Source organism: Hirundo rustica, chromosome 1 (assembly GCF_015227805.2).
Source record: "Hirundo rustica isolate bHirRus1 chromosome 1, bHirRus1.pri.v3, whole genome shotgun sequence".
Taxonomy (NCBI): Eukaryota; Metazoa; Chordata; class Aves; order Passeriformes; family Hirundinidae; genus Hirundo; species Hirundo rustica.
In genome coordinates, this window is record NC_053450.1 from 784,457 (window position 1) to 808,912 (window position 24,456).

Here is a 24,456-nt window from a genome sequence, read left to right on the forward strand (position 1 = left end):
CCGGCCACATCTGGATGACCCCCGCCTACCACAAGGAGCCCCCGTCCCCATCTCCCAGCCACAGCTGGGCTACAAGGAGACACAAGGAGATCCCCGAGTCTTTACGTGGGCCACAGTGAAATGAATGAGTGGTAAATCCCATTCGTATCAATGGGACACAGGGAATTCCATGTGGATTCAGCTGTTAATTGGCTGGAAAATGCTAGCCCAGGACACACTAAATATTTTACAGGATGTGGATTTAATTTATAACTGCATTTTATTAAACCCATTCCACCTTTCCCAGTTATTTTTTTCCTCATCAGGGCTTCAGGGACTGTGTGATCCCAGGGAAGGGCTTCTCTCCCCCCAGGATTTTCCAACCCAAAAGGAACGGCTGTACTAGAAAAGTGGAATTGCTGAATAATCTGAGATATTTCATGGATGCATCCCCCAACAGCCGCTGTGGTGTCACCAAACAGTGCAGGGATCCCATTCCAGTCTGGTTTTCCCTCGGGATGAGCCAAACCCTCTTTGTGCTCCATTTTTCCCGTCCCATTCCAATTCCCCCCATTGCAAAGAGCGTCTGCGAAGTGAAAATCCACAAAAATACAGAAAACTCAGCTTAGCTTTTAAGGGGTTTATCCCAGATTGTGCTTGGCCGGGATTGAGGAGCAAACCGGAGCTGCTCCAGGCTAGGACAGGTTTCTCCCAACTCACATCCCTGAAAAACCCATCTTTTCCCACCGTGGACATGGAAACCTCCGCCAAGTTGAGTAAATCTTAGGGAATCCGGGGAAAATGGGAGAAATTCAAATCCAAGCTGTCCTTGGAAGGAGGCGGACAAGGGCGAACAAGCCCCGGCTTGAAGTTGTCCTTCCCTGCTCCCTTCCCCAGGGCTTGCTCCCATCCCTGGACACCCTCTACTCATCCAGCCAGAAAGGTGGCTTGGATGTGTTTTTCCCGGGATGTTGCAACAGGGATCAAAGAGGCTTTCCCAGATTCCAGCCCTTCCTCCGGGGGTTTCCGCTCCCACCCCCGGCCGCCAACCGGGCGGGACCTTCCCAGGGGAAGATCTGCTCATCCCGGCTGGGGATTCCACATGGAGCAGTGCCCTTTCTTCACCCAAATCCCAGAGTTTTCCTGGAGTTGTGGGGTGGGTCGGGTTGGAATGGGCTTGAAAGGTAATCCGGTGCGGAGGGCAGGGAGACCTTCCACTAGAGCAGGTTGATCTGAAGCCTTGGACATTTCCAGGGATGGGGCAGCCACAGTTTCTCTGGGAATTCCAGAAAAGGAATTCCCCTCCCAGCCAAGAATTCCTTCCAGTATCCCATTTAATCTGACCCTCTTCCAGTTTAAAGCTATTCCCCTTGTCCTGACACTCCATCCCTTACCCCAAGTCCCTCTCCAGCTCTCCTGGAGCTCCTTCAGGAGCTGGAAGAGGCTCTGAAGTCTCCCTGGATCCTTCTTCTCTCCCCTGATTTGGGGAGAGCTTTTTCCCATTATCCCCTTTCCCCATCCCCAGGTGTGCTGCTTACACCTGTTTTGGGATGGACGAGGACGTTGGGAGGCTCAGCTGGGATGAGGATCTTGACGACACCGGGGCAGGTGGAAGCAGTGGACTCATCCCATGAAAAGGGCTGGAGAGGAGTGGGATGGGTTTCAGGATGAGGGTTATGGGCAGTAGGATTCTGTGGGATCTGGCTTTTGTGCCCAGCCCCTTCCACATCCAACTGTGGAGCTCTGATGGATGAGAGGCAGCTGAGAAAAGATGGATTTGGAGGATTGATTTAATGATGTAATTGACTAGGAAGCATCTCCTGCCAAGTAGGTTTTCCCAGATTCTTTTTAAATCCATATTTTTTGGCCACGTTATCCACCTGAGTGGTCCAAAGTGTTTCCCTGCTTCCCAGGTCTCCTTGCTGAGGAGTTGCAGGTTGAGGGATGTTCCCCAAATCCAGCTTTTGGGCTAAAACTTCATTTCCTGGGGTGTATCCTGGGCTGGGAGCCTCCAATCAGGCTGAGGGAGACTTTAAAGGAGTTTCCTGGGAGAGGGGGCTTTCCCTTAGGGAAGCAGCAGGGTGAGGAGGGAGTTCTTCTCCAGGCTGGCTGGGACTGGGAATGTTCTCCTGAACCAACTGAGCTTCATCCCAACTGCAGCTTGCAAATGCTCCTGGCACAGCAAAGCCTGGTAAATATGGTGTTTTTCCAGGTGTTTTCTACTCCCGGAAAAAAATGTCAGGATGTCTTGTACTGGTTTTTACTCACCTTTCACTCCTTGAGAATTCCTGGTTTTATTTTCCTCAGTGTGGAGGTTTTTCATGGATGGGGAATGGGAATGTGACCTTTATTCCTTATATCTTCTTGAGTTTCTAGGGAAAACAGGGATTTGGGAGAGCTTGGCTGCTTTTGAGAAGAGGAGGGGAGAGGTGATGGTGAGGGACTCAGTTTACCCTGTTTCCCTGCTGTGCTTAATTATTATTAATTGTGGTGGTGGTAGCTGTGGATTCCTGAAGTTTTAGGGAATTTCCTCCTTTTTCCTTTTATTGTCTTTTATTTTGCTGCCTCCAGCAGAAGTCCAGGGGCTGAGCTAGAGGATTTTCCTTCTTTTTTTCCCAACATGGGTCCTCATTTGAGCTGAGTTTGACCCTGTGGGCTCCAAACTTTGGGACTGAGCTGTTGGGGTTTCCCTGGAGAGCAAAACTGGGGTGGGACAAAACCTGTGCTGTTTCCATCTCATTCCAGTGACCGTCCTTGGATTCTCCGCCTTAGTGCTCCCGAGAAATTGTGGATGACGGAGTCATGGGGATGTCAAAAGCCATTGGGATGAAGAGCAGCAGCAGGTGGGTACCATGGGGCATGGCAGGGAATTCTGGTGGGCTCCAGTTTTGTTATCCCACTGGTTCTCCTGGGGATTTTAGCGCTCAAGCAGAGAAATTCCTCCAGAATTCCTTTTTTTGGGAAGCATTTTTTGGTGCTGCCGGGCATAAGCGTTAGGAAGCGTTATTGTCACCACCGAGGGGTTGGTTTCAGTGGGATCAATTCTCCCTCATCCCAGGAAGCGAAAGAATGAGTTGGAAAAGGGGCAGGACAAGCCAAAGGCTCTCCCAGCGAAGAAGAAGAAGCTGGAACGCGCAGTGAAGGTACCAACCCCCGCTCTGTGCCTTGGGGTGACCCTCATAATTATCCTAAAAATTCCGTGGGAATCAAACCCACGATCTTCCTTTTCCTTTATCCTGCTCTGTCCTGGTGCAAAGCCTTCCATGGTAAAAGGGAAGAAGAAGAAGCCACCAAAAGTCAAGGAAAAGCCCCTGCAGGAGAACATCATCAGCAGGTCAGTCCTTGGATTGGGATAGGGGTGGGATCTGCAGGTTGGGCTTTTCCATCTGGGTTATCCCCACTTATTCCCATGGGAATGCACATCCAGCTCTGCTTTTCTTGCATTGCTTTGATTATCAAAAGGAGTTTCTAATAGGGAAAAAAAATAAAGGGCATGGAGCAATGGGAAAAGAGGAATCACCTTAAGCTGAGGGATAGGAGGTTTAGATTGGGAATCGGGAAGGAATTCTTCCCTGGGAGGGATTTCCCATAAAAGCTGTGGCATCCCTGGAAGTCTCCAAGGCCAGGCTGGATGGAGCATGGAAAAACCTGGAATAGTGGAAAGCGTCCTTGCCCATGGAAACAACTTGGAACAACAGGATCCCTTCCAACCCAAACCGTTCCGTGATCCTAAAACACGCGTGTCCCTTCTCTGTCCCCTCTCTGGCCGAGAAGCTCCCTGAAGCAGGAGGCAGCAGATGGGAAAGGCCTTGGCTCGAGCCTCTGGAATGGGATCCAAGCGGAGGAGGGAGCTGCAGCCGGGTTGGTACGTGGTGGTCCCTGTGCTGCAGGACTGGGGAGCGTTCCCGTGGTTTGTCCCAGAGGGATCTTGGGAGGGTGCTGACCCATGGAAGGAGATTTTGAGCACCTGGAATTAAATTAAGGAATAAATTTCCTGGTTTTTGGGGGTTGAATGCGTCACATTTTGGTCTTGGCCCGTACTGGGGAGCACTAGGGTATGGGTGACTCTCACTTCCCTAAGCAGGAGATTGGGATTGGGAATTCCTTCCTCAGGAATTTGGTTTTTGCTGCTCTCCTTGTTCATTCTCCCCTCTGGAAGTGTCCAAGGCCAGGTTGGATGGGGCTTGGAGCAACATGGGATATTGGAAGGTGGTGGGGAAATGAGATGATCCTTAAGATCCTTTCCAACCCAAGCCATTCCATGACCCTTGGCTGGCGCTGGAGAGCACAAATCCCACCAGATTCCCGCTATATTTTCCTTTTCCTGTGCTAATTTGTCCTCCTGGCGTGTAAACCCAGCATAGATGCTTTTCCTTTTCCCGTACTTCCGTCCCTCTCACAAAACAGGATCCCAAATGTCCCCAAGCTCTCCTGGATGGATAAAAATTCAAGGAGCAGCCTTGAAACCCCCTGAGGGTGCCTGTGGTCCTGGCATTCCTGGTACAACCATCAGGCATTGGCAGGCAGGAGTGACTTTGGAAGGTCATGGCTCTCCCTGAGTTTCCCAACAGGGTTTCTGAAGGATTGTGAATCCAAGAGCAGGCGTGTTCCCAGGGAATGAAAGTTTATGTGGACAAAACCAACCCGTAATTAACTTGGGGTTTTATTTTCCCCTTAATGAGTTCGCCCAGCAGCTTTCAGGGGGAAAAAAAAAAAGTAAAAAAAAAATTCCCTGTGTGGTTTTGGCTTCCCTTGAAAGCCTTGGGAAGAGAAACTTGGGCAAGTCAGGATTTAGAGTGAGAACCTCGGTGCTTGGCAAGCCCTGGAGGAGGCTGGGATGAGCTTTGGGATGCCTTGTGCGGTCAGGAGCAGGAGAAGATGGTTCCAGCTTGGAAAACAAGTGTGAAAACAGTGGGATGGGATTTTGGTGGCCTCCAAGGGACAGAATTTAAGGCTCTGTGTCCCCTCTGAGCTCAGTTTCTTTTAGGTTCCCATTTTCCCTATATTTTGATGTTATTTTCCCTGTATTTTGATTTTTTTTTTTTTTTTTCCCCTTTCTCCAGGATTTCTGGTGGCCTCTCTGGGTCACATTTTGGGGCTCTATGTCCCCTCTGAGCTCAGTTTCTTTTAGGTTCCCATTTTCCCTATGTTTTGATGGTTTTTTTCCCTGAAGGGAAAAATCCCTCCAGGATTTCTGGTGGCCTCTCTGGGTCACATTTTAGGGATCCCTTTGCATCTCCTTTGAGCTCATTTTCTTTTAGCTCCTATCCCCCTTTTCCATATATTTTGATGGGTTTTTTTTTTCCCTTTTTCCAGGATTTTTAGTGGCCTCCAAGAGTCAGATTTTAAGGATCTGTTTGTGCCCCTCTGAGCTCATTTTCCTTTAGTTCCTATCCCCATTTTCTGTATTTTCCCCCCTTTTCCTTGCTTTCTGCTCATCCTCATTTTATTTCCCACCTCTCTTTCCCTCTTGCCATCTGCTGCAAGGGTGATTTCGTCTTCCCAGCACCTGTAATTTTATCCATCTTTGTTTTGGAGCCCTCCCATCCCTTCTGTTCCCTGGATTGCTCTCCCAGCAGTGCTTCCAATGAGCAGGTGGTTGAGGAGGGCCAGGAGATTTCCTATATTTATCCATAAAATTCCTTTGTTGTGCAGGGATTTCCTAACCCCGTAAAACCTCCAAACTTGGAAAAACCTGGGATTTTGGGGTTCCTGGATTCCAGCCAAGGGGGCTGAGGGAGGGAAAAGTGCTGTTTTTGGGGGTGATGCTGCTTTGGGGTACCTGTGCCAGGAAACCTTTCCCAAATCCTTGGTATTTTCCAGGAGGAGACCAAAGCAAACTCCCCTCAAGTGCCACTAGTGGGGCTGGAAGGCTCTTCCAGGTGAGTTGGGTCATTTTTTGGGATTGTTTTTCTTCCAGGGAACTGGAATTTCGTCCTTTCCCTTCTCCCTGCGGAGCTGTATAATCCTGGTTTTCCCTCCTGGATCTCTGGTGCCTTCCCAGAGCAGCTTCTCCACATCCTGGTGTTTTCAACCGCTTTGAAGCTCTCCAAAGACATTCCAAGTGGCATCTGAGGCTCAGTCCTGGGATTTTGAGGGTGGAGAGGGAAGTTCCAGCCCCATCCACCCTCCCCAGTCAGCAGGGTGTGATTGCTCAGGTGCACATTCCTACATAAATTTGGCGGAAGTCCTGGTGGGAACAACTACCCTCCCAAATCCTGGGAAAAGGCTGTTCTTTCCCTCCAGATCCTGGCAGAGATAGGAAGCGGAATTCCTACAGCTGGTTAATCCTCTTGGCCTCTTAAAAATTCCCAGCGAGAAGCCTCTAATAAAACCTTGGGAGGAAGGAGCCGATCCCAAAAAGGTGCTGGGATTTTGCCTTCTGAGTCATGGGAATCCCTGCCAATGGGATCAGAGGGGCTGAGCGTGTTTTGCAGGATGATTTTTCCCTAAGGAGTTTAGTGGGGATTGTGTAACGTGTTCTGGTGTGGAAAAAGCATCCGGCTCCTGGTGGTTTTGGGGTTGGTTTTTTTTTTGGGAATTTGTTTCCATCCCAAGCCAGCTCGGAGGCTTTCCTTGCTTTGATGTCCCACAGCCCGGTAATCAATTATCTGCCGAGATTTGTTTATAGAAAGGGGCCAAAATTCACATTTCTGTTGCAGAAATTTCAGTGTGTTTTGGCTAAAAGCGGGAATTCCAGGAAAAGCAATCACCATCCTGCTTGGGGGGAGGAAATTGGATTTCTGACTCTTTTTTTTTTTTTTTTTGGGAAGGAGCAGGGCAGCTGGCTGTGCTTCCAAAGGGATCCTGCTGGAGGATCCAGGAGCTGGGAAAAGCAGGGAATGGATCTGATCCATGGCTTGAGCTTGGCTCCAGGCTTAGCTAGGATGGACCAGAGGATTTGGGTGGGAGGTGACAGTGACCCAGAAGGAAAATCTCCAAGTTTCCCTGTGGGAAAGGGACGCCATCACCTCAACATGAAACTCATGGAATTCTTAAGGCTGGAAAAGATATCCAAGGTCACCACCAAACCACGTCCCAAAGCACCACATCCGCTGGTCCTCGGAGCACTTCCAGGGATGGTGATCCCACCGGGACAGCCTCTTCCAGCGCTTGGCCACCCTTTCAGTGGGGAGTTTTTTCCTAAGACCCCACCTAAATCCATTAAGTTACCCTAGGACAATGGATGGTGGAGATCATGGATCTGGACACTCCTTGTCCTGTTGTATCCGTGAGGCTCCTTCCCTCCCCATTCCCCACTGGAATCATCCCCGCAGTCCCAGGAGCTGTGTCCCATCTGTCTCCTTTTCCAGGGTGTCCATGATTGACCCCATCCCTTCCTTTGTGCCATTGGTGCTGCCGAACCTTTTCTCCTGAGGTTCCTCTGGGAACATTTCCTTAGGACCTCCCCTGTTTTGTCTGGAGGTTCTGCTCCTTTGAGCTCCCTCATCCCATAAAATCCAGCTTGGGGTCATTCCCTGCTCCTCGGGATGTCTCCACCTGTGGTGCTGCCACGGTTGGAGGGAAAAGAGGGAGCAATTCCCTAATTTGGGATGGAAGAGGGGAATGCTGGTGGTGAGAATTGGCTGTGATGTCGCCGTAGGTCCCAGGACGAATCCCGGAATACGGGACCTGCAGTGGGAGAGCAGCTCCTGGAGACCCAGAACGGAATTGGGGTAGGAAAACTGAGGGGGGGAAGTCACCCCCTGGACCTAATCCTGCATCTCCTCCAGTCACTCGGGATTTGGGATAACCTCTCTCCTTTCCCAACATCTCTTCCCTTATTCCTGCTTCCCTCAGGTCCCAAGTGAAGGTGTGGCTGGTGGGGTTGCATCCCCCTCTGGAGATCCTTTGGAGAGGGATGTGGGGCTCACAGCTGTGGGGGAGAGTGAGGAGAAGGAGCTGGATCCCCCTATCCCACAGCAGGAAGAGCATTCCCAAGCCCTGAAAAGAAAAAGAGGGAAGAAACAAGAGGAATGTAATCAGGGAAAGGGAAGGAAGAAACAAGAGGAGAGTAAGCAGGGAAAGGGAAGGAAGGAAAAGGAGGAAAATGAGCAGGGACAGGGATTGAGGAGAAATAGAGGGAAGGAAAAGGAGGAAAATGATCAGGGACAGGGATTGAGGGGAAATAGAGGGAAGGAAAAGGAGGAAAATGAGCAGGGACAGGGATTGAGGGGAAATAGAGGGAAGGAAAAGGAGGAAAATGAGCAGGGACAGGGATTGAGGGGAAATAGAGGGAAGGAAAAGGAGGAAAATGAGCAGGGACAGGGATTAAAGAGAAAAAGAGGGAAGAAAAAGGAGGAAAATGATCAGGGACAGGGATTGAGGAGAAATAGAGGGAAGGAGAAGGAGGAAAATGATCAGGGACAGGGATTGAGGAGAAACAGAGGGAAGGAAAAGGAGGAAAATGAGCAGGGACAGGGATTGAGGGGAAATAGAGGGAAGGAAAAGGAGGAAAATGAGCAGGGACAGGGATTAAAGAGAAAAAGAGGGAAGAAAAAGGAGGAAAATGAGCAGGGACAGGGATTGAGGAGAAAAAGAGGGAAGGAAAAGGAGGAAAATGAGCAGGGACAGGGATTAAAGAGTAAAAGAGGGAAGGAAAAGGAGGAAAATGAGCAGGGACAGGGATTGAGGAGAAACAGAGGGAAGGAAAAGGAGGAAAATGAGCAGGGACAGGGATTGAGGAGAAACAGAGGGCAGGAAAAGGAGGAAAATGAGCAGGGACAGGGATTAAAGAGAAAAAGAGGGAAGAAAAAGGAGGAAAATGATCAGGGACAGGGATTGAGGGGAAATAGAGGGAAGGAAAAGGAGGAAAATGAGCAGGGACAGGGATTGAGGAGAAAAAGAGGGAGGAAAGATAAATTCGAGGATTTGATGGATGGCATTGAGAAAGAGGGGGATGAGGGCAGGAATTGGGAAGGGGAACAGGGAAGAGCCAAAAGACCGAGAAGCAACAGCAGGCAGGGATGGGATGATGGGGGAAAAAAGCAGGAGAAGGGGAAAGCAAAGAAGCCCAGGAAGAGGAAAGTGAAGGGTTTGGAAAAGGTGGGGAAGAGGAAAATAAAGAAGGAAAAATTGCTGGGAGAGGAGCTGGAGATGGGGAAAGATGAGGAGGGAGAGAAAGGAGTGGGAAGTGAAGAGGAGAGGGTGGGAAAGGGAAGTGGATATGGAAAAGGGATAAAGGAGGAGGAAGGATTGGGAGAGACTGGGAGTGCAGGGGAGGGGCAGGAGGTGAAGAAGGAGGGGGATGAAAGGAAGGAAGATGTTCCAGGGAAAGAGAAGCGGAAAAACAAGGAAAAGCCAGAGGTGGAAAAAAAAGAGACAGAGAAGAATAATGAAGAAGAAGAAACCCCAGGGAAAAGTGGGGAAGCAAAATCTAAAGAAGGAGAGGAGAAGAAAAAGGAAGAAAAGTGTAATAAAAAGACTAAAAAACCGAAGAAGGAAGAAAAGCACAATAAAAAGACTGAGAAACAGAAGGAGGAAGAAAAAGAGGCAGAAAACAAATGGAAATGGTGAATTTCTGCATGCCTTTGGCAGGTCTAATCCTGGGGCTGTGATTTTTAATTGTATTTGGTGGGGCAAAATGGTGAAAATTCCTATTTTTTTTTGTCTATTTCCCTGAACCTTGAACTTGCCCCTCTTGGAAATGGGTGAGAGGTAAGGGAGGGTCCTGAACACACAGCAGGATTTGTGTCACAGTTACTTTTATTTTTAAGTTTGTTTGTAAAGTTTTTTTCTCCTTCAGTGATTTTTTTGTTTTTTTTTTTTTTCCCTGGTGCTCGTCCTGGGAAGGGAGAAGCTCATTATTACTGGAAGGAAACAATAGTAATAGTAATAATAAGTAATAATAATAATAAATAGTAATAAGTCCAAGACAACAGCGCCTCTATCAGGGAGCCGTAGAGGGGCTGAATTCCTTCCCCACTTCCTTCCCCAGCGGATTTGGGATGATCCAGGCAGGTGTTTTGCAGGAAAGGATGTGGAATGTGGCTGCTGGATGCCGAGTTATTTTTTTTGGAAGTGCGACTTAAACCACTTGGTGTCACTCTCTCCCAGATCTCCCCGAGATCTGGGACAGAGCGGGAGGATTTTTCGGGATGCTTTTTTGGGAGCCTGAGGCAAAACCCCTGATCTGGGAGGAGCCCTTTTCCCAGACAGGGATATCCAAGGATACCTGGAGCTTTGAGGTGGCCCTTGGAGGATCCAGGGTAACGTGAAAAGTGGGATTTTATATTTTTTTTTCCCGATCAATGCCTTGTTTGGAATGGCTGGATCCCGCTACGGAGGGATGAGGCCGGTATGTTGGAATTCAATCCCAGTAAAACCATCCACAACTACACTTCCCATGAGGAAATTCCCATGTGTCACCCTCCTTGGCCTCTGGATGGGCTCGGGGGGCTGTGGAAGGTGAGCGTGGGGGATGCTTCGCAGGGATTTGGGATCCCAGAAAATTGGGAAGTGAGATGATCACAAAAAGATCCTGACGCTGCCTTTCTCCCATGCTTTCAGCCCAAATTCCTGGAGCCTGTTGGTTTTCCTTGACTGCTTCATTTCCTCTGTTGGTGTTTTTTTTTTTTTTTTTTTTTTTTTTTTTTTTTATGGCAAAAAACACATTTGGATACCGTGGATTTATTCCACTGTATTTTCCATGGGGAGAGGGAAAAAACCCCCACAAATAATTTCCGGGGCAGTGCTGAGTGAGAAACAGGAGTTTTGCTTTCTCTGTGTGGAATCTTGCTGTGTTTTCCCAGGAATCCTTGGAAATTTTTCCTTTTTTTTATTTTCCCCTCCTTTTTTTTTTCCTTTTTTTTCATTTTTTTTTTTTCCTCCTCTCCCCCCCTTTTTTTTCCTCCTCTCCCCCCCTTTTTTTTCCTCCTCTCCCCCCCTTTTTTTTCCTCCTCTCCCCCCCTTTTTTTCCTCCTCTCCCCCCCTTTTTTTTCCTCCTCTCCCCCCCCTTTTTTTTCCTCCTCTCCCCCCCTTTTTTTCCTCCTCTCCCCCCCTTTTTTTCCTCCTCTCCCCCCCTTTTTTTTCCTCCTCTCCCCCCCTTTTTTTTCCTCCTCTCCCCCCCTTTTTTTTCCTCCTCTCCCCCCCTTTTTTTTTCCTCCTCTCCCCCCCTTTTTTTTCCTCCTCTCCCCCCCTTTTTTTCTCCTCTCCCCCCTTTTTTCCTCCTCTCCCCCCTTTTTTTTCCTCCTCTCCCCCCCTTTTTTTTCCTCCTCTCCCCCCCTTTATTTTCCTCCTCTCCCCCCCTTTATTTTCCTCCTCTCCCCCCTTTATTTTCCTCCTCTCCCCCCCTTTATTTTCCTCCTCTCCCCCCCTTTATTTCCTCCTCTCCCCCCCTTTTTTCCTCCTCTCCCCCCGTTTTTTTCCTCCTTCTCCCCCCCTTTTTTTCCTCCTCTCCCCCCCTTTTTTTTCCTCCTCTCCCCCCCTTTTTTTTCCTCCTCTCCCCCCCTTTTTTTTCCTCCTCTCCCCCCCTTTTTTTTCCTCCTCTCCCCCCCTTTTTTTTCCTCCTCTCCCCCCCTTTTTTTTCCTCCTCTCCCCCCTTTTTTTTTAAAAAAAATATTTTTACTGGATTTTTTTTTTTTAATTTTTTTTTAATCCTCACAGTTAAAACTCGTAGTGGCTTAAAATTCCCATTTGCACCGGAGGGGGTGGGGGCGAGGAGGAAGATTCCTTAAGATCTTATTTGCATTAAAATCAGGGTTATCAATATTTACGAGGCACGGGTTTCCCAGAGAAGCCCTGGCTGTTCCCCATCCCTGGAAGCGTTCCTTGGATTTGGTGGGGTTTGGAGCAACCTGGATTAGTGGAAAATGTCCCTGCCTCTGGAAAGGGGTTGGAACAAGGTGGCTTTTAGGATCTCTTCACTCTCCCCCCTGAGCTCCTCCACGTCACCACACCTCAATTTCACGGATTCCATTCCAGTTTTCCTGGTTTTAAAGAACAGGGAAACTGAGGCAGCAGCAGAGGGGGGGGGGGGGAAATAAAAAATAAAACAGATTTCACCTGGAGTTTGTGCCAGCTGTCGCTGCTCTGGTCCTTGGGAGGAGGTGCCAGGTGCCAGATTTTGGGATCCTCTCATGGATTCCCGTGTGTCTGTTCCAGGTGGGAGGAGGAGAAGAAGGAGGATGGAGTCAAATGGATGCAGCTGGAGCACCGGGGGCCCTACTTTGCGCCCCTCTACGAGCCCCTGCCCGAGGACGTGCGGTTTTATTACGATGGTACCGCTGTGGTGGGGCCTGGGGTGGCGTCCTCTCCTTAGGGAAGATGAATATCCCATTGGAAAAGCCACGGGTTACGGCTGCAGGATCTCACACGTGGCTGGAATTACGGGGTCTTTTTTGGGGAGCTGATCCTAATGGCTGGTCCTTTATCTCCCCATTAAGATGGGTGTTGGATCTGAGCTTTGTCAGCTCATCCATGTTTTCCCACCAGCTGGAAAAACGGGATTTTACTGATCCATGGCGCATCCGAGGATTTTGGCTGGGCGGCTCCGAGCTCCGGATGTCCCCAGGGTCACCTCACGTGACCTTAGAGCAGCTCAGGGTGTCACTGGCAGGGCAAATCCAACAGCCAAACCTGACTCCGTGTTTTCCTCCCATTCCCTGCTCCCAGCTCATCCCTGAACTCGTTTCTGATGGATCAAAGGGAGGTGGAAATAAGGACATTGGGGGTCAGCCAAGGGATGCTGGGGAGATGGAAAGGGATCACATTCCCTTGGTGCTCCTCAGATCCCTGGGGCTTCCTGAACTTTTTTCTGCAGTAGGAAAAAGGCCACTTTGGGAAAACGGGTGCCTGGCAGCACCGGAGGGCACTGCTGGGGCATCCATGGAGTTGTCAGGGATTTTGGCTCCGTGAGGAGGAGCCTTGACAGGGTTTGGATCTTCTCTGTGATCTTTGGGGTGCTGTGGATCTGGGCTGGTGGCTTTGGATTTTTTTCCTAAAAAAAATGTCACCATTCTTGGATGGAAAAGGGTTTGTGGACAGGCGACAACCCCGAGCAGGAGGGGCCCATGGATGAGCTGGTGTGTGGGGTTGGCACGGGGCTGCTCCCAGGCTCCACTTCCAGTCCAGAAATCCCAAAAAACGGTGGTTCAGGTAGGAATCAACCATTCCCTGGACATCTGCAGAGGACTTTTTCCTTAAAAAAAAATAAAAAAAAATTCCAAGTAATTTCTAGGATTTCAGAACCAAGGTATTCCTTTGGTTTTGTTGTATTTCTCCAGCCAAAGAACTCAGGAGGGGATGGTGGCTTTGCCTCTAAGAAATTATTCAAGATCCTCAGAAAATCTAAGAAATAATCCAAGATTCTGTCCAGAGAAGCTGTGGCTGCCCCATCCCTGGAAGTGTTCCAGGCTGGACAGGCCTTGGAGCAGCCTGGTCTAGTGGGAGATGTCCCTGCCTCTCTTTTCCCAGGAAAACCCTTGAAGCTGAGCCTGGCCACGGAGGAAATTGCCACGTTTTATGCCAAAATGTTGGATCATGAGTACACCACCAAGGAGCTCTTCCAGAACAATTTTTTCCACGACTGGAGGAAGGTACCTTCCCTGGGAGGGCTCCTTGAAATCCATCAAACCCTTCAGCCCCCGGCTGTGCTGTGGGATTGAGGGAATGGGAGGATTTGTTCCTTATTTATAATTATGAGCTTCTAAATTCTGAATTATTTCCCCGTTTTTTGTGGGTTTGGGCTGGGATTTGCTTCCTGCGCTCCCTCTGAGTTTTAGTGACGGGTGCAGGATCTTGCAAACAGCGCCAAAACCAGTTTGGGTTTGAATGAATGAATGAAGGAATGACATCTGATCCCAAAACAACCCAAAACTCTTTCTAGGGAACGTTTACAGCTCCCAGATATTTTTGGTGCTGTCCCTGCTGTGTTTGAGGACTTTTTTCCATATTGGGTTCTTCCACCCCAGAACCGGCTCTCTTTTCTCAAAGAACTGGAATGTGGGTCTCTATTCCCTTTTCCAAGGACAGGCACAAGCAGCAGCTCCATGTGGAATTACTTTTGCCTCCTGGCTTTTCCCAGCCCTTCTCGTCTCTTTCCCAGGAAATGAGCTCAGAGGAGCAAGAGATAATCAAGGACCTGGACAAATGTGACTTCAGGGAGATCCACAAATATTTTGTGGACAAAAACGAGGCCCGGAAAGCGCTTTCCAAGGAGGAGAAGCAGGTGAGGAATGGTTCCCATGACACGTTTTGGGAATTTTGGCTCTTTGTTGTGGTCTTTCCTGAGCTTGGACTTCTTTAATGCAGCTCTGTCTCCATGGCCATCGCCTCCTTCTTCCTGAATTTTATCATCGGATCCTGCACATTCCGTGGCTTTGCAGGGTGCCAGTCATCCTTGGATCGTGGTTTGGAGTCCAGAGGATTGTGGACTTTGCCAAGGGAATGACGGCACTTAGGCTTCTTGGTTGGAACATTAAAGATCCTTTCCAACCCAAACCGTTCTGATTTCTGTTTTCTTTTGTGGTGTCCTGGTTTCAGAAGCTGAAGGAGGAGGCGGATAAGATCCAGGAGGAATATGGATACTGCATCCTGGACGGGCACCGGGAGAAGATTGGCAACTTCAAAACTGAACCTCCGGGGCTCTTCCGTGGCCGTGGGGAGCACCCCAAAATGGGGATGCTGAAGAGGAGGATCATGCCAGAAGATGTCACCATCAACTGCAGCAGGTGGGTTTTCCTGGGAAGTGCTGAGCTCCCGGGGCTTCCCTTGGGATTGGGGGAAACAGGGCACTCCCTCTGCCCAGAGCTGAGGTTTTCCCATCTTCTGGAATTCCTGTTTTCCATATCCTGGGAGTATTTTTTCCCTCTGAGTTATGTGAGGTGGGCTGGTCTTAAGCCACCCGTTTGAGGACCTTGATTCAAAACATTCCCCACCCAGTCCAGCAAGTTTTCCTGCTGTTCCCAGCATCCAAATTGATAAACACCTGATGGTGGGAAGGGTCTGGAGCAGCTGAGGGAGCTGGAGGGGCTCAGCCTGGAGAAAAGGAGGCTCGGGGGGGACCTTCTACACCCCCCTGACAGGAGGGTGGAGCCACAGAGGGCTTGGTTTATTCTCCCAGGAGAAAAAGAAAAAAAAAAAAAAAAAAAAGATAGGAGAAGAGGAAATGGCCTCGAGTTGTGCCAGAGGAGGTTTAGGTTGGATGTTAGGGAAAACTCCACGGGAAAGGTTGTCAAGCACTGGAAGAGGCTGCCCGGGGCAGTGGTGGAGTCACCAGCCCTGCGGGGATGTGAAAGCTGTGTGGGTGTGGCACCTGGGGACACATTTTGGTGGCCCTGGCAGTGCCGGTGCCTGACCGGGCTCGACCTCTCCAACTTTAACGATTCCCCATTGCGGAGTGATTATAGGTGGATTCCATGTTTTCTCAGTGTGGTGACCATCCTTGGCTCACTGAAAACTCCGTTTTCCGTGGTCTGAGGGATCTAACCCTGCTCTTCCCCCAGGGATTCCAAGATTCCCGAGCCCCCAGAAGGTCACAAGTGGAAGGAGGTGCGCTGTGACAACACGGTCACCTGGCTGGCCTCATGGACAGAGAACATCCAGAACACCTTGAAGTACATCATGCTGAATCCCAGCTCCAAGCTGAAGGTGGGAATGGTGCCCTTGGTCAGGTGGAAAAAATCTGGGAAAGACAGGATGTGGAATATCAACAAAAAAAATTATTTTTTTTCTGGCCCTTCTCTTAAAAGTGGATTAAAAAAATGAAGGGGTGAGGGGGAAAGGAGAGATGATTGTGAAGCATCAAAATTGTTCCAAGGAATGGGCTGCTCCTGGCGGAGTTATCCTGGTGCCACGTTGCTCGTGTGTGTCCAGGGAAGGCTGTTGGAAGCCAGACGGGGGCTGAAAGGATCCACAGGCACCAGAGCTGGGTTAATTTATACCGGGTAGAGAAGGGATTGAACTCTGTGGGAAGAGGAAAAGGGGATTTAAGGCTCTTTCCAAAGGCTCAAGGAAAGTGGGAATGCAGCCCAGGTGGACACTACTGAGCGCGTGCTCTGTCAGTCCACACTGGAGTCCAAGGAGCCACCTTTGGCCGTGGTTTGACCACTTTGCCAAGCTCAGGCTGGTGGAGAACACCCTGAACTTGGCCAGGATCCAGATCCAGCACAGCCAGCAGAGGGCACAGAAACCCTGCATGAGCTGTTTCTTTTCCAGTTTATTCCCTTCATGGATTTTCCCCAGGAAAACTGTGGGGCTTTGAGCAGGATTTAGATGCTGGAGGCGTTTCTAGAGCAGGACTTTACTGGTGGGGGGGGGGGTGGAATGAAGATGGGGCACGGGATGGGAAATATCCTGGTTTCCCATTCCAGGGGGAGAAGGACTGGCAGAAATACGAGGTGGCTCGGCGCCTAAAGGGTGTTGTCCACACGATCCGGGCTCAGTACAGAAAAGACTGGAAATCCAAGGAGATGAAGAAGCGGCAAAGAGCGGTGGCCCTCTACTTCATTGATAAGGTACCCACAGCCTCACCCCGGGTCCCCCATCCACGTGGAAGTTGGGAATTCCCTTCCTTGATCCACAGCACTGCGTAGTTTTTGGTGTTTGCTGGGCCTGCCGCCCGGGGTGGCTCCATATGGGGGATCCTGGGGGTGGTTATGGAATCCTGGAATGGTTTGGTTGGATGGGACCTTCAAGATCATCCCATTCCCAACCCCCTGCTGTGGGCAGGGACAACTTCTACTTGACCAGGTGGCTCCAAGCCTGATCCAGCCTGGATTTGAGTATTTCCAGAGGTGTGGAAGATGAAAATTGTCCCTTGTGGAAGGTGTCCCTGCCCATTGCAGGTCGTTTGGAACCAAGCGATCTTTAAGATCCCTTCCAAACCATTCTGTGAATCCATGGACGGAGATGATCCTGTTTCCTCTAGTCCTGATCCGCTTTAAACAACATGGGAAAGGGGAATTGAGATGGGATGGCACAGCTCCTCATTTCCTTCCAGCTGGCCCTGCGAGCTGGGAACGAGAAGGAGGAAGGGGAGACTGCGGACACGGTCGGCTGCTGCTCCCTGCGCGTGGAGCACATCCAGCTGCACCCCCAGCTGGACGGGCAGGAGCACGTGGTGGAGTTCGACTTCCTCGGGAAAGACTCCATCCGTTACTACAACAAAGTGTCCGTGGAGAAGCCGGTGGGTGGGGCAGGAACGGAGGAAGTGCTTGGTTGTCTGGATTCCCACAATGTTTTATTAGTCCCGAATTTCCGTCCAAAACCTGTTACCGAGATGTGCTTTAACCCTGGGGAACGGGAGGAATTTTGGGATAGAACTTCCAAGGTTGTTCCACTCCCTGAACCGTGAGGGTGAAGTCCCACCTCTTGCTGGAGCACCCTCAGTTGGCCCGTGGGTGCCAGGACTTGAAGCGTCCCCATTTGTATTGAGTATTTTTCCTTCACCCACGGGAAGGAAGATTTTAGTGGCGTTTGTGGAGGAACTGGAATGTCTGAGATGGGAAAGATGCGGGGGGGAACACCCAACGGCGCCTTGAAGCTGAGAAGGTTGGTGGGATGTGCCAACATGAGGGTGAATCAGAGTCCGTCTGGAGGAGGGGAGAGATGAGGGAGATGTCTGGGAGCAATTCATCCCTTGGCCCTGAGCGGGGCTGTCCTTTCCCCCTGCCCAGGTGTTCAAGAACCTGAAGCTGTTCATGAAGAACAAGGACCCCAGCGATGACCTCTTTGACCAGCTCACGGTGAGTCGTCACCTCGAAGCTTTTCAAACAGCACTGGTGGCCCTGAAGGAGGAGAAGCCAAACCATGACACCCCTGGCCACCTTTGGTGTTTATCCCTTCACCTGGTTTTAACTCTCTGCTCCCCAGAGGCACCGCTCTCACTGCTGGGACACCCCGTGAGGTTTTCCAGCCTCCTTCTGTGCTAGAACGTCTCTGCTTCCCTGTGTCTGTGCCGAGGAGCTGGATTCCTGCTCCTTCCCTCCTCTCAACTCACCCACTTGGGCTTTTTTTTTTTTTAGCCAGGGAAGGTCTTCCCACATTTTGGGGAAATACTGGAGGTGCCAGACCTCAGGTTTTTGATGCTTTTGCACCTCATTCGGGCTCCACAGAAGTGGGAAGAGGTTGCTGGAGGGATATGCTGCCTTCCCTCCTGGAAAAAATTCCTCCCTCGTCTTCCTCAGGATGGGGGTATGGGATCCGTGAGCGGCTCAGTGTTCTCTGTAGAACAGGGATGTGATATTGGGTGCAAGATCAGGAATGATTGTTTGGAAAGGACCTCCAAGATCATCAAATCCAAGCGTTAAGCCAGCACTGCCAGGTCCGCTACTAAACCATGTCCCCAAGTGCCGATGTGTGTCCTCTTGGACATAGATGGGCACAAATTGTTGACTTCCAGAGAGTGGTGGGCGCTTTTTTTTTTTTTTTTTTTTTTTTTTTTTTTTTTTTTTCGTGGATTTAAGTGGAATTTTAGGCCAGTTTTGGGTAGATGGTGACCTGACCCCACAAGCAGCTCTACAAAGCTGCAGGACTTCATTTTTTGTAATTGCCAGATTTTGGCTGCTTAGGCAGATGTCGGTCTGCAAAGAGATTTGTCCCGGCTTCTGCTTGTTCAGTTCCTTCATGGAATCATGGAATGGTTTGGGTAGGAAGGGTCCCTAAAGACTGTCAAGTTCTAAATCCCTGCTGTGGGCAGGGACACCTTCCACTATCCCAAGTTGCTCCAAGCTCTGTCCAACCTGAACAATTCCAGGGATGGAGCAGCCACAGCTTCTGTTGGAATTCCATGCCAGGGCCTCACCAGCCTCAGAGGGGAGAATTCCTTCCCAAAATCCCATCAAACCCTTTGTCAGTTTGAAGCCATGCCTCCTTCTCCTGTCAGTAGAGCTCCTGCTGGGAGTTTCCGCACCCTCTTCCCTGTTTTCCCCTCCTCCAGACAACCTTCCTGAACAAACACCTCCAGCACCTCATGGATGGTTTGACGGCCAAAGTCTTCAGGACCTACAACGCTTCCATCACCCTGCAGGAGCAGCTCAAGGCCCTCACCAACCGTGAGTTCCAGGGGTTGTGGTGGGACCAAAGGGCTCAGGAATGTCCTTGGGATCCCTAAAAACTGCCCGTGACCCACCTGGGCAGGTGGCGCTCCTCACAGTGGGGTGAGCAGTGAGTCGGGGATGTTGGCGAGTGAGGAATGCTGAGCTCAGGGGTACTCTGACTAACCGATGGCCAGGACGTGGGAGTATTTTTCCTTCTTTTCCTCGTGTTGCCGGTTGGTTGGACAATTTCTGCCTCCTCGAGTACGTGAGGGATGAGTCACGGCATCAGATTGTGATGCTCCATTATCCTTCCCCAATTCCCACAGCCATTACTGCTCTCCCTGGAGAGAGAGAATGCGACAGCAACTTGTTTGCCTTTCCCTCTGCTGCATTTCCTGCTTTTCCCAACTCCGGGAACGGAGTCAGAGTCGTGCTTTTGTTTCTTTCCAGCTGAAGACAACGTTGCGGGAAAGCTCCTGTCCTACAACCGAGCCAACCGAGCCGTGGCCATCCTGTGCAATCACCAGAGGTCTGTTCCAAAGACCTTTGCCAGGTCCATGGAAGTCCTCCAGGAAAAGGTGAGGCAGGCCCAGCTGAGAGATCCCTGACCTAATCTGGCCTCTGAATTTCACTTTTGGGCTGGGGTGATGTCCGAGGGAACCGCCTCAGTCAGGGAATGTCCTGGGAACAGTGGATTGCAGCCCAGGGGTGGAGAGGGATGTGGTGGCCTCAAATGCTGGGGGAAGCTCACTTGGCACAGAGTTTGGGTGAGTTTTGATGAGTTTGGGGCATTTTTCATCACTCTCTATCTTCAAACCAAGCTGGGGGGCCTTTTGTGATGGCAGCTCTGGCCCAGCTGGATCAAAATCAGAGAAATTGGTTTTCCTGCCCCTTTTTTCAGGAGGAGCATGCAAAAAAACCCCTTAAATTACCACTTTCAATTGTCCTCAGGCTTTGCTCACACCCTGCTGATGGACTGGGACTTTTCTGAGAGCTCTGGTGCTGTCACAAGTCCCTCAGTCTCTGGCAGGTGAAGAAGATGAACAGATTTAGGAGCTCCGAGTGTTTGTGGCATCCTGGCTGGGATGGTATTTCAGAAGATGCCAAAAAAAATGCTTGAGCCCAGAAAATGCTGCAGGGACAAATTGGGAAGCAGGGCTGGTGAGAAACTGAGGAATGGTGTGTGAAGGAAAAGAGGGAGGAAGCTGAAACCTTCAGGGAGTTGGGGAGTGTTGTCCGACCTTTTCACCTTCACAGATCGACGCCAAGAAAAAACAAGTGGAGGAAGCCCAGGAAGAAGTGAAAAAAGCTGAAGATGAGTTTAAAGAAACAAAAGATGCCAAAGCAGAAGCGTGAGTGGCTTTTCCTTGGAATCCTCTCTTGGAGAGAGGAATCCAGAGGGTCTGTGGATGGGGGCTGATGCGTCCCAACACCGCATCAGAACAGAAACGCCCACTTTTGGGATTGGTTCGTCCTTGTCCCGTGAATGTTTGGAAGGTGGTTAAGATGTTGTGGATGGTTCCCTTCAGGGACACCTCCCACTCGCCCAGGTTGCTCCAAGCTCTGTCCCTGGACGCTTCCAGGGCTGGGGCAGCCACAGCTTCTTTGGGCAACCCCTTCCAGGATGCTGGATTTTGTTCGCCACCTTTGGTGGTGGTGGAAATTAAATTTTATTATTGTTAATTTTTAATGTTAAAACAGCATCTCGCCAGATCCAAACACTTGAGAAATAGGTCAGTGCTGAATGGCACCTTTGACTCTGCCGTTCCAGAGAATTTCTGGGATTTGGGACATTCTGTGTCGTTCCTTCTCTGCCCTCAGCAATGTGGGGAAGAAGAAGCAGCTGTTGAAGAGGCTGGAGGAGCAGCTGGCCAAGCTGAACGTCCAGGCCACGGACAAGGAGGAGAACAAGCAAATAGCTCTGGGCACATCCAAGCTGAATTACCTGGATCCCAGGATTAGCGTGGCTTGGTGAGTCTTGGGCGTGGGATCACGGAATGGTTTGGGTTGGAAAGGACCTTAAAGTTTGTGGTGTCCAATGGGCAGGGACGCCTTCCGCCGCTCCAGGTTGCTCCAAGCACCATCCAGCCTGGCCTTGGAGACTTCCAGGGATTCAGTGGAGAGGATGCTGCTGGAATAACTGGTCCCCACTGGTGTCTTGTGGTCTGCACAGGTGCAAGAAATTCGGGATTCCCATCGAGAAGATCTACAACAAGACCCAGAGGGAGAAGTTTGCCTGGGCCATCGACATGGCTGGCGAGGACTTTGAATTCTGAGCCGGTGCCTTCCACGTTAAACCCCAAATCCTGCTCATTTGGTGCTGTTGGGAAAAGCTTTTTTTCTCTTTAATTTGCTGCTGCTGCGGGCTGTGTGAGTTCAGTGCCTTTTTTTTTTTTGTGTGGGAAAGCAAACACCTGGATTTCCAGTTGAAACAGGTATTGCTGTTTGGGATTTGGGACTTTAGGAACTCTTAATTCCTCTTCTGAGTCCCCAGGTACTTGGGATTTTTTTTTTTTTTTTTTTTTTTTCTTCCTTCTTCTGGAGTCTTGGAAGGAGATTAAATAAGAGCCTTAATTGTGCTGATCAACACGATCAGGTCTAATCCTGTCTCCTTGGGGTAGAGGAGCTGTGCTGCCCTTTGCAGACTGAACGGGATGGATGGGGAAACACAAGGTGATGACAGCAGGAAAACAAGGAACTGTGATAGGAAATTGGGTTAGGGGTGCCCTGGGGGGACAGGAAAAATCTCAGGATTTTACATTTCAGGGGACTTCGTGCACTTTCACCTCCAGGAGAGGAGAAAGTTGTGCAATTGCAGGGATATTAAATGGAAAAAAAAAAAAAGTGGGAAGGAACTTGTCATGCCAGGAGAAGGCAGAAGGGAAGATGTTGGACTCAAAATCAGTTTCACATTGTGGGGGGTTAAAATTAACATTGCCCTCTCCCAGACAAAAATGTAACCACATGGGGATGCTTAAAATACACTTTTTTCATGGCCATCTCACTTGAGGCCATGTTTATTTCTTTATTTTCTTCACTTGGCTCCGGCTCAGCTCCTGTATCCAAGCAGGAGCTGAACTGTCCAGAGGTTTAGGAAATGGGGAATTTCCTAGGAGCTAGGATAATGCTGGCCCAGGCTCTGTGGGATTTGTGATGGGGAGTGAGACCAACATTCCTGGAGCTGCTCCTGTGTTGGGACGACACCTTTGGCATCATCCTTCCCACTCCAGCTGGGAATGGAGCAGGCAGGGTTCAACATCATGAACTGGTTGCATTTGCTGCTCAACTGGCTGCTTCCCACATCCCCAAAAAAGGCAGCATCAACACATTCCTGACAGAATTCCCACATCCCAGTGAGTCCCAGGTGTGAGCAAACTGTTGCACTGGCAGCAAAACCTTCTGGCACCTCAGGGCTGATGTCCAGGGCTCTGTATTCCAAAGCTCCTGGTGCTTCCCGTGTGTTTATTTCCACTCATTCTTGTGTTGAAATTGTTGCTGTTTTGGTTGGAAATGGAGGTCTTGGAATGCATTTCATTAAAACTGGGAGTGTTTTTTGTTTTGTTTTTTTTTTTTTCCTGCGTATCCGTGGCTGGAGGTTTTTTTGCAACTCATTCCGTGTGTGGTTCTGGATGTTCCCTCCCTGGAAGTGTCCAAAGCCAGGTTGGATGGGGTGTGGAGCAGCCTGGGAATGTGGCAGGTGGCATTCCTTTCAATCCAAACCATTCTGGAATTCTGTAAAGCAAAGGAGTAATTCCAGAGACTGGGTTGCTGCTGTCCCAAATGGTCCTGTCCATCCTCACTGTTTTTCCTGGAGTTCTCCAGGTGTTTCTGGCAATATTCCATCGACCTTTCCTGTGGCCTAATGCCCAGGAGCTTTTCCTGTGGAGCGGGATCATGCTCCTATCCCAGAGAGGAGGATCCCTGTCCCATGCCAATATTTTGGGGTCATTTGGTGGCACCAAGCAATGCTGGTGTGCCCAGGTGACCCCTCCTCGCTTTGGCCCTCCCAGGCACGGTTTCAGCTCTGTTTTTCCAATGTTTTTTTCTGAAAGCCTCCATCCCTGGAAGTGCTCAAAGAGGAAATGGCACTTGAGGGTACAGTTTAGTGGTGAGCATGGTGGCTGGACTTGATGATCCTAAAGGTCTTTTCCAACTTTCTGTGATGTTGTTGGCAGAGGAAAACCTGTTTGATGCTTTTTGCCCAAGATCGCGACAGCATGTGGTGAAATTCAAACTTTTAGCGTTTTTCCATTGTGATGAATTCCTCTTTTTTTCTTAAAAAAAAAAGAAAAAAGGGGAAGCTGTGGTTTGTGACAAAACCAGAAATGGCACCTTCCCCTGTGACTTCTTGGTTGCCCAATTTGCTTTTCATAAAACTCTTCTCTTTCACTGTGGGTGGGAGGAGACCTCACCCAAAATCCACCAGGGACAAAGTCGATTGCTCAGGCTGGTGCTGGAACTTAGGGCTGTTCTAGGTATATAATGGAGCTTTATTAAACCAAAAAAAACCCCAAAACCAATCCCCCCCAAAACCCATGTGAGGTTTGGGAAGTTTGTGCCCTTCCTGCAGCCTGGGGATGTCCTATGAGGATGGCCCTGGGCAGTGTTGATAGAGGAGCCGTTGGGGAAGACAAATTTAGGGGTGGGAGGAGGTGGTGAAGAAGTTCCTCTTGTCTTGCTTTGGTTATCTGCTGCCCTTGCCCGGACTCTTCCTGTAAATCCAGGATTAGGAGGATCTCTGGAGGGCTCGAGTTCAATCCCCTCCTCAGAGGATGGTCAGCTCTGGCTGGGCTGTTCAGGCTTTTCTCAAACTTAATTTCAGCGTTTCCATGGAGGGAGATTCCTCCACCATCTCTCGGGGTCGCTGTTTTGGAAATGAATCACTGCCCTGGTGAAGCTTTTCCTTCCATGTGTCTGGTTGGAGATTCCCTTGATGCATCATGGAGGCAGCTGCTTGTCCTTTGTGCAGAGCCAGAGCCGGGTTATCCTTGGACACCAGCTCCAAGGTTGTCCCTGTTAGAGGCAGCAGCTCCATCTCCCCTCAGCCTGTCCTGTTCCGTGGGATCACTGAGCCCCCGATTCTGGGACTTAGAACTTAAAATCAAAGAATCATGGAATGGTTTGGGTTGGAAGAGACCTTCAAGATCTTGGAATTTAACCGCCCTGTTAAGTTAGGCAGGGACATCTTCCACTATCCCAGGCTGCTCCAAGCCCCATCCAGCCTGGCTTTGGACACTTCCAGGGATGGGGCAGCCATAGCTTCTCTGGACAACAGACGATTGGGGATACACAGTCACCCCAGGACACTATGCCAGGGCCTCCCCACCCTCACAGGGAAGAATTCCTTCCCAATATCCCATCTAACCTTGTACTCTGGCAGTGGGAAGCCATTCCCTGTGTCCTGTTCCTCCATCCCTTGTCCAAATTCCCTCTCTAGCTCCCCTGGAGCCCCTCAGGCACTGGAAGGGGCTCTGAGAGCTCCCTGGAGCCTTCCCTTCTC

The 24,456-nt window shown here is 50.0% G+C and overlaps 1 protein-coding gene across 3 annotated transcripts; it reads left to right on the forward strand.

Moving 5' to 3' along the window:
- Positions 1-1,658: 1,658 nt before the first annotated feature.
- Positions 1,659-22,478, forward strand: TOP1MT (DNA topoisomerase I mitochondrial). 3 transcript variants are annotated; one of them, XM_058420899.1, is made up of 22 exons: positions 1,659-1,806; positions 2,084-2,170; positions 2,725-2,822; positions 3,038-3,122; positions 3,237-3,313; positions 3,754-3,844; positions 5,803-5,861; positions 7,583-7,655; positions 7,780-9,491; positions 12,082-12,197; positions 13,393-13,514; positions 14,024-14,146; positions 14,461-14,648; positions 15,423-15,567; positions 16,290-16,433; positions 16,919-17,104; positions 17,595-17,663; positions 18,857-18,971; positions 19,407-19,534; positions 20,214-20,308; positions 20,778-20,927; positions 21,130-22,478. In XM_058420899.1, exons 3-22 carry the CDS (start codon positions 2,782-2,784, stop codon positions 21,230-21,232), a joined length of 3,822 nt encoding a protein of 1,273 aa, XP_058276882.1. In that variant the 5' UTR covers positions 1,659-1,806; positions 2,084-2,170; positions 2,725-2,781; the 3' UTR covers positions 21,233-22,478. The 3 variants fall into 3 exon arrangements, with proteins under 3 accessions (XP_058276882.1, XP_058276885.1, XP_039921303.2); XM_058420902.1 differs by lacking the exon at positions 2,084-2,170; XM_040065369.2 differs by lacking the exon at positions 1,659-1,806 and having other exon boundaries at positions 2,033-2,170.
- Positions 22,479-24,456: the final 1,978 nt, after the last annotated feature.

What these genes read in the sequence shown, in the direction of transcription:
- TOP1MT (XM_058420899.1), top strand. Translation starts at nt 2,782, where the DNA reads ATGGGGATGTCAAAAGCCATTGGGATGAAGAGCAGCAGCAG. An exon ending in CGTGCGGTTTTATTACGATG is followed by an intron (nt 12,198 to 13,392) that starts GTACCGCTGTGG and finishes CTCTTTTCCCAG; the next exon opens with GAAAACCCTTGAAGCTGAGC. An exon ending in TTTTCCACGACTGGAGGAAG is followed by an intron (nt 13,515 to 14,023) that starts GTACCTTCCCTG and finishes TCTCTTTCCCAG; the next exon opens with GAAATGAGCTCAGAGGAGCA.